Source organism: Cervus canadensis, chromosome 6 (assembly GCF_019320065.1).
Source record: "Cervus canadensis isolate Bull #8, Minnesota chromosome 6, ASM1932006v1, whole genome shotgun sequence".
Taxonomy (NCBI): Eukaryota; Metazoa; Chordata; class Mammalia; order Artiodactyla; family Cervidae; genus Cervus; species Cervus canadensis.
Window position 1 is genome coordinate 22290985 of NC_057391.1, and position 9777 is coordinate 22300761.

General features: G+C 40.5%; 1 protein-coding gene across 1 annotated transcript; it reads left to right on the forward strand.

The window, feature by feature from the left end:
* Positions 1 to 828: 828 nt before the first annotated feature.
* On the forward strand, positions 829 to 5052 carry LOC122444209. The gene is given in 4 exon segments (XM_043472976.1): positions 829 to 914; positions 1032 to 1309; positions 1311 to 1389; positions 4724 to 5052. Coding segments are annotated over 4 exon segments (738 nt in total). The 5' UTR covers positions 829 to 862.
* Positions 5053 to 9777: the final 4725 nt, after the last annotated feature.

Sequence of the window (9777 nt, forward strand, 5' to 3'; positions counted from 1 at the left end):
TAAACCCACTGACCCAGAAATGATTCCAATACCCCAGACCTCCTACCTTTTCATATATTTCCTTGAGAGTAGAAAGAACAAGAATAAAAAGAGGAAAAAATAAGGAACAAAAATAGAAGGAAAGGAGAAAGACAACATTGAATTTGAGCAAAAAAGTGTGGCCAGATCAGAATCAGCTGTGGGTCAACAGGGTGCCCAAGAGCTGGACAGTAGGAAGGGAGAGGTGGAAATTAAGGCAGATGAACATTATACGCATGTCCTGTTTTTCAACAACGAAATTCTTATTGGAATCAATTTTGTGCAGAGGCTGACTATATATCTTGGCTTCTAAACGATTTCAAGAATTGTATTTACTTCTGCAATAAACAATGCATGTATCAGATAGTTTTCCTTGATGAGAATTTTCACATAACTGAATTATCAAAATCTCTGCCAAACTATGCAATTTGAAAAGTGGGTCATTCTTCCCTATAATTCCTCAAGGTTCTATGTAATCCATCATGACACAATTCTTCTAGAAATATCATCTACCTTTCCTCACACACTATCCCACAATCTTCTCTTACATATAGTCTTTTAAGAAAAAAAATTCTTTATGACTATATACATCAGAAATATTGCTTTTACCTCTCTGTAGTGTCCCCCCAAACCTCAATTTTGGAGAAATTGCTGACCTTACTGCAGTCTCACTAGGCCACTGTGGGTGGAGTTTCCTGTTAAGTGAGCTGACACACGCAGATGTGATTGGTACTCAGTGATTCTGGTGGAACACACTGACAGTAAGAACAACATTTCTCTGGCCCCAGGACTCTATATTCTTCAGAGTAGGGGCAAAGGCACCTCAGTACCTGGGCAAGGGATCATGAAGAGACAATGGGGAGCCCTGCTGGGGCTTCTGTGGGTCCAGATTTGCTGTGAGTCGGGGTCACCCCAGAGAGGGGTCTGGGGAGTGTCCACATTTCCTGGTCTGGAAACCCCATCCGCGACCCCTCAGTGACATCATATGTGTTTGCTTTTCTCTTTCCGAGCAGGGGTGAGAGGAGTGAAGGTGGAGCAGAGCCCTTCAGTCTTGAAGCTCCAGGAAGGAGCCAACTCTACTCTGAGGTGCAATTTTTCTGACACAGTGACCAGTGTGCACTGGTTCCAGCAGAATCCCGGAGGCAGCCTCACCACGCTGTTTTCCATAGCTTCAGGGACAAAGCAGAATGAAAGGCTGAGTTCCACAGTGAATTTTAAGGAACGGTACAGTACCCTACACATCGCAGCCTCCCAGCTGGAAGACGCAGCCACCTACCTCTGTGCGGTGGAGGCACAGTGCTCCCCGGTGATCTGCAGCCTGTGCGCAAACTGCAGCTGCCTCAGCCCCGCCCCTCTGCAGGGCTACACCGTGCAAGTACCTAGTTACCTCTTTGGGATTCCAGATTCATACTTCAGCACTTTTTTCTTCCCAAGATCAGATCCTTTAGGACTGTCATTTCACTTTTTTTTTGCCCTTCTTCATCCCAGAAATCTCTCGTGGATATAAAGCTCTAATATGGAGCCATTGTCATAACTGATGTAGATGCCAATATTCAATGTCCTGTTAAAACAATCTAGTGCTCCTGACAGATGAAATATAAGCTACATATAAATTTCTCTGATGGAAAATGCTTGAAAAAATATACGGCGATCAACAAACAGAAAGAGATGACTCAATTTTTTGGTTAACTGCGTGTGTGTGTTCCTTCAAAGTGAAAAGGGAATTAAATGTGTGCAATGTTTTTAAAGTTTGTATTCACATTTTTGAGTCCTGGTAATAACAAATATAAGAAAAATAATTTTTTATGTGAAGACAAGGCAGAGACCGGAGCACTGTGTCTGAAAGCCAAGGAGCACCAAACACTGAGGGCGGCTGCCACAGGCTGAGAGAAAGGCACGGGTCTACAGCGGCTCATCCACAGGTACCGACATTTGGGACTAACCAAGATGTCCTTCAGCAAGTGGATGGATAAGTAAATTGTGGTACCTCCAAACAATGGAATATTATTCAGTGTTAAAAAGAAATGGGCTGTCAAGCCATAAAAATACAGAGGAAACTTAAATGCATGATACTAAGTGAAAGAAGTCAATCTCAAAGGCTGTCTACTATATGATTCCAGCTATATGACATTCTGGGAAAGGCAAAATTATAAAGAGAGTAAAAACCAGTGATTGCAAGGATTGAGGGGAGTGGAGGGATGAATGGGGCAGAGCACAAAGGATGTTTAGGGGTGAAACTACTCTCTGTGATACTATGATGATGAACACGTGCCACTGTACATTTGTGTAAACCCATAGAATGTACAACACCAAGGGTGAATCCTAGTAAACTATAGACTTTGGGCGATTATAATGTGTTAATATGGGCTCATCAGTTGTGAGAAATAGACCAGTCTCGTGTGGAAGTTGATAGCAAGAGAGGTTATGCAAGTGTGGGAGTGGGAGGTATATTGGAAACCTCTGTATCTTCTCTTTAATTTTTCTGTGAACCTAAAATGATCGAAAGTCTCAAAAAATTAGATTCAGATACATGAAACTAATTTGTATGAAGAGTTAAAGCATTTTAGAAAAATGGTGCCACTAGAAACGTTCAAAGTGAAAGTGTTAGGTGCTCCATCCTGTCCTACTCTATGCGACCCTATGGACTATAACCTGCTAGGCTCTTCGTTCCACGGAATTCTCCGGGCAAGAATACTGGAGTGGGTTGCCATTTCCTACTCTAAGGGATCTTCCCGACCCAGGGATCAGACCCAGGGATCGAACTCAGGTCTCCCGCATTGCAGGCAAGTTCTTTACCATCTGAGCCACCAGGGAAGCCACTAGAAACATTACTTAATGAGACTTTACCCTGCTTCTTGCAAAGAAGATTCCAAATTTTCATTTTGCACTGGTTCTAAAAATGACATAGGTGATCCCCACCTACACTTGCACAGAGAGACAGAAGCCAGAAAGCAATTTGGTAGCTTCAGAAAGAGCCTCTTGCTTTACCTGTTGGCAACTCGTCGACTTCCCCCGGGTCCTCCAGTCGTGCAGATGGTTTTTCTTTTATTCCTACAAGATGAAGTAAGACTTACAGAATGAATCACCAGAAGAACATCTCCTTACCAATTCAGTCACAAAGCCCCTTTGATCTCACTGTCTGTGATGACGCTCACATTGAGTGAGCCCTGCCCCATTTTATGCCATTTTACTCTGGATTTATATTCTCCTTGATCTTATAGGAGAAATGAAATCACAGATAGGGATTCACTCCACGGACCCTACCTCTGCTTCAGAAGAGGACCTAGGGTTAATTAGTGGCAACCGCAGCCCCCGAAGACTGCATGAAATGCACAAATGGTGTTGGGGTTCCAGAGTGCAAGGGGTCTCTCCCCACTCTCTCTCATCACTCTACATTGTATATGAGCAGGCCTCAATAAAGATTTGTTCTGCTAAATAGTATAAAAGAATTTAGAGCTAGATGAGCCCTTAGACAGGGTTTAGTTCACCTCATTTTACAAAACAGAAATTAGATCCAAGATGGCAGAATGAAAAATTATATAATTAAAAAATAGATCAAATGAGCTAGCAGCAGAAAGTAGAGGATACGCTGGATATCCTCACCTTCCCCTTAATGTTCTTTTCCTATCTCCTTATTCCAGACCCTTGTTGCTGAGCAAAGAAAAGCTGTCTAATGCAAACTGCAACATTAGATCTCTGCCATTTAGTAATTACATTTTAGGATACATTTCAACTGTTTCTACTGTCAATTCTCTGAGAAAGCAAGGGCCCACTGAAAACCAGGTTAGAGGAGACAGTCTGAGATAACAGGCAGTTGAAATGTCAAATGATCTTCTCTCTGTTACTCTGATCTTTGGCTTACAAGTTTCTTTTACAGAATTTTCCTGCATAACAGGCAAATGAAAATGGTATATTGGCTGAACTTGATAGTTTCATATATATATATATATATATATATATATATATATATATGTTTGCTTGTTTGTTTAGGAGAGTGAATCATGGTGCTTTTATAATTTAAAAATTATATATCAGGCCCATCATTGAATACAGAGCAACTGCATCTACCTATTTTCAGCTTATAAACAGTCAAATTCTCTGTCTCTATATTCTTACTGTGCATTAGATTACTTCAATCTGAGACAATTTGTTTGACCTTTGCTGCTTTTATGCATGTCCCTCATAGGCACAGCCATGAAAAGGACATTTAAACAGAGTTCAGTAGTTAGGGATGTGGCCACCAGATGGTGGTGAACCTCTGCTGATCAGAACATGTGGAGGGTTCTTTTGAGCGGATTTTAAATGAATAGGCTTAGGGCAGAAGCAGAGCCTTTTTCTTATTGGCTGGCTAGAAAATGAAAGAAACCACTAGAGAAAAGAAGGGGACACTTGGTAACAGAAGCAGGTCTCCTGGCTGGAGACTGCAGGTCCACAATTGATCTTAAATGGGAAAAATAATGAAGACACCCATTGGAGCTTTAATCACATTCTTATGGCTACAGCTGGACTGTGAGTTGAGGGTTTAAAATAAATAAATTAATTAAAAAAAAAAAAAAAGAGAAACAGTGTATTAGTAGATATTCATTAGACACCGAGACTGACTTTATTCAGGTTTCTTCTAGTTATTGTAGAAAAGGGAAAGTAAATTGTGGAACTTAATAATCTGACAACCTTCTCCTTTCTCTGACTTCTACTTTCTCCATAGGTGTCAGTCTTGGAAACGAGGTGGAGCAGAGTCCTTCTACCCTGAGTGTCCAGGAGGGAAACACTGCTGTTATCACCTGCACTTATACAGACACTGCTTCAGAGTATTTCCCTTGGTATAAGCAAGAACCTGGAAAAGGTCCCCAGCTCCTTGTAGCTATTCATTCAAATATGGGTGAAAAAAAAGACCAGAGACTGACTGTTTTATTGAATAAGACCGCCAAACGTCTCTCCCTGCACATCGCAACCATCCAGCCTGGAGACTCAGCTGCCTACTTCTGTGCAGCAAGGACACAGCGCTGCCCAGGCAGCCGCTACCTGTACTCATAATTGTGACGGGCAGCCCCCTTCTCTGGTGCAACCTTCAAAGTAGCATTTGTCATACTGTTTGTCTGCAAGTGGAAACTGATGTGTTAGACAAGCATAGAATAAGAAGGTTAGGTTCAAGATGACCCAGAAAGTATGACACATTTGATGGATAATTGCTGCTTACTGATTTCTTGAAGGGAGTTAACATTGTTTTGTTTCAAAATTGTAAGATTGCCTTTACATTTGCTACTCAGACTCCTTTTCTCTAAATAACCTCTTGGTATCAATTTATAATCCTTATCATGAATGGGTTTTTTTTTAATACTGTATTTTGAAAACAACATTTATTATTTTTCTGATTATATATTGCATGCCAATTATAGGGAAATGTGTGATATCCAATAAATATGATATTGATAATTCTGCAATCACATAATATTGTGAATATTCAGCTTACCTTTTCAATAAATTATTGTTACAATAGGCTTATAATGTTTTTCACTTACTATTATATGTTGAATTGAGCATTCCCCATTCACATAGTTAATTATCAGTAGATGTTTGTTAAAGAAATAAGAAAGGGTGAATCCTGCAATGCAGGAGACTCTGGTTTGATTCCTGGGTTGGGAAGATCTGCTGGAGAAGGAGTAGGCTACCCACTCCAGTATTCTTGGGCTTCCCTTGTGGCTCAGCTGGTAAAGAATCTGCCTGCAATGTGGGAGAGTTGGAATCAACCCCTGGGTTGAGAAGATTCCCTGGAGAAGGAAAAGGCTACCCACTCCAGTATTGTGGCCTGGAGAATTCCATGGGCTGTATAGGCCATGTGGTTACAAAGAATCAGACACAATGAGCAACTTTCACTTTCATTTTAACAGGCATACATGATATGTGAACTGTGTTAAAAACCTCTAACTACCACTGTATGTATACTTTTTGTAATTTAATGTATCCAAGATAGATTCACAAGTTCAGATACTTAGTTAATTTTGTTTTTGCTAATGATTGGTTTAAAAAGGAGTTTAGAATAGTTATTGCATAGACAGCCTGGTATTGTTTCTTTTCAATATTTAAGATAAGATTATTTTAAAACACATTAATTCACATTTGGTATGAGAGTGTTAAAAAAATCTGCTCTGGACACGAAGGCATTTTGAATAGCAAAGGTACTATCAGGAGAACTTTTCACTGAGAAGGGTAACAAAGTTGAATAACCTGAGGGGAAATTAATGTTTTATATTAGTAAATTGATTGGTAGAAAAAGGTGGGTGCTTTAGGTTGGAGAACAATTTGTGCTATGTGTGGTACCATCAGATTTAATGGAGATGCCAGGGCAGGATCTGAAACTTCAATCAGTTTAGCTGAGGCTGTAATTACTTCTAGATAGGAAGGTAAATTCTGTTCAACTTTAAGGGGTAGGCCATTGTAGGTAACAGCTCTCTGCTGTCTGTCATTGTTGACTGAAAAGATGCACAATGTGAGAGCTGTGAGCTAAGTTTTACTTGGGGCAAAATGAGGACTGCAGCCGGGGAGACCGAAGCTCAGATAGCCCGGAGAGACTGCTCCAAAGAGGTAGTGGGGGAAGGTCAACATATAAGATTTTGGCAAAGGGGGAATTCAACACAATCAAGTGCTTACTTTATGAAAGATTTTCTGCTAGTCCCAAGGAGCTGATGTCACCATGAAAGGATTTAGTGCTTTTCTAGATATGAAGAGATGCAAGGATTGGGATCATGAAATCAGTTCCTGAAAATATCTAACTATGTAAAGACATGTTTCACCAGTTTCCCTGGAGCACAGAGTGCCTCACTGTCCACCCTGCATTACCCTCAGAGGGTTTTGAAGGTCAGCAGCTACAGCAGTGCAGGGTTCAGTCTCTGTCGAGGTGGAAGACAAATGCCCTTGCTGTTGTTCAGTTGCTGACAAATACTCTTGGCAAGTTCCAATTTGTAGTTGACACCATGTTGTTTAACCTTAGGCATGGCTTTCCTTTTACATTCTTACACAAATATTATAATCAGTAGTAGTTTCATGATCAACTGTCTTATGGAGGTCTCTTGGGGTATATTCCCTTAGAACTAGGTACACAGAATATAGAGGCTTTTTCTGGCTCTTTTGGGCTTCCCTGGTGGCTCAGATGATCAAGAACCTGCCTACAATGCAGGAGACCTGGGTTCAATCCTGGGGTTGGAAATGATCCACTGGAGGAGGGAATGGCTACCCACTCCAGTATTCTTGCCTGGAGAATGCCATGGTCAGAGGAGCCTGGCAGGTCTGGGGTCACAGAGAGTTGGACCTGACTGAGAGGGTTCCAAATGAATTAATGGGAACAACATAAATTCAAAGGTTTGATAACCTGATGACCAATTATCTAGCATCTATTTGACCTCTCTGAACAGACCTGGGCTGTCAGAACAAATAGAGAAGAGAAAGGGACCACTGTGACAGGACTCCATGTCTGTGAGATTCATTCTAGCTTTCTGTAAAGGGGGATTATCTTTTCTCCTACTATTAGGTCCCAAGTTAGGTAACTGAGCAGATGTGGTGGTGAAGAATTATAGTGATTGCTATATTGATATGTAGGTTGAGAAAGCTGCAGTAATTAACACAAACGGATTTGTCTTCTTTTCATAAAGCAATTTATTTCTATCTTAAATGAAAGAAAGCATATGTAGGTATGAGGATAAAAGATCATTACATCTTTTTTTTTTAGGTAAACCTCTTTATTTCAACCATAGATAAGTGGAGAGATTTTCCTTTCACCTTGAAATTCAAAAAACTTACTGTGTTAAAAATGTTACTCTCTATTGTTTCATTTTGGGGAGATCCTGAGCATTTAAACCTGTTAATATATTCTCAGGTATTTAATAAATTTGGGGAGATTGATTTCATTGATTTTTGCTTTTTTATCATTCTTCTGGAATTTCTATTGTAAGTAGTTTTGATCTTCTTGGACACCTTTCAGATCTCTGAAGAATTATTACCACTATTATTCTTTATTGTTTTTCCTGACTCTGTGGGAGAAGGCGAGGGTGGGATGTTTCAAGAGAACAGCATTGAAACATGTATATTATCTAGGGTGAAACTGATCACTACATCTTATGTTGTTTCCATAATCCATTACATGCAGTATCTTGAAACAAGTCCCATCATAGATGCAACAACTGAACACAGTAGTTAGTCAAATTATCACTCTTCCTTTCAATATCAAATTTGACTTGTGTTTATTTTCAGATGTAATTGGTATCAACTGAAAATGGGTTTGGGTGGACTCCGGGAGTTGGTGATGGACAGGGAAGCCGGGCGTGCTGTGGTTCATGGGGTCACATAGAATTGGACCCAACTGAGTGACTGAACTGAACTGAACTGAACTGAAGAGCTGGTTAATGCAAAAGGAAGTTTGGGGTGAGTGAGACACTCACCTGGTCCATAGAGATGTTGACATGAGCCACATCAACTTGCTACTCCAGGAAACCCCTGTTTCCTGTTGTGGGGCAGCAGCAGCACACACCCAGCAATCCTTCCCTCACCCTGTCAGGCTCATCTCACCTTGCAAAGTCTTGACATTGAAGAAGAAGATATTTTCCATCTAGCGGAGAGCTGAAACATGCTTCTCTCCAGCCTTCTGAAGGTGGTCGTGGCTTCACTGTGTTTAGGTAAGGATGGTCCCAATGGAACTGTGCCTCCTCTGTGACCTAAGGACTGGGGGAACAGGCAGTCTTATGGGAACCCTGGGAAGAAGGGGTAGTAGGGTCTAAGATAGGATTTCTTTATTCCACACCACTTATTCCTAAAGTTCTGATTCTTTTTTTTTTTTTCTTTGTGATCCATTATTGCCCAGAAGGTAACTCAAGAACAACCACCACAAGTATCAGTGCAGGAGAAGGAAGCTGTGACCCTGGACTGCAAGTATGACACCAGGGAATCACAGTATAGTTTATTCTGGTACAAGCAGCCCAGCAGTGGGGGGATGATTCTCCTTATTCGTCAGTATTCTCATAACCAGCAAAATGCCACAGAAGGTCGCTACTCATTGAATTTCCAGAAAGCAGGAAAATCTATCACACTTGTCATCTCAGCTTCACAGCTGGAGGACTCTGCAGTGTATTTCTGTGCGCTGAGAGAGCCCACAGTGAGACGTGTGGAGGAGGGACCTGCACCAAAACCCAGGGCCCTGCTCCACCTGCCGTAGGGACCAGGGCAGGGAGTTGCCAGCACAGACAGGAAGTGATTATGGTTGCACAAGCATAGGGTTAGAGAGAAGATACTCATTCTAAGAAAACAGTTCTCTAGGTTCAGAGGCCATATTCAGAGCTATCATTCATTAAAAAAAATCCTTATCCCTAAAAATTTAGGTTTAAATTATTTATTTATTAAAAATGTAAAATTATGTACTGAGGACAGAAATTAGCCACATAAAATCCTTGCCATGCAGTGATTAGTATGAGCTAGAAGAATTGACTAAGGAAATTCAGAAATGTCTGAATTATAAATCAGTAAAAATATGTGTGAATTGTTGGATTTTTCATTTCAATTTATTCATGTTTCACCAAAAGTTTTCACTTTTGTCTCAGGTTCAAAGGATTTGTTAACAAAATAAGCCACTTGTTATATACAAATAAATAATATAGATGTTTATTGGAGAATTATCTAGTTTACTTTTAATATATTAGCATTAAACACACTAACATTAAAAGAAAATAGAAAGAGTAGATGATACATCAACAAATTGGGTTTTGACCAACATCC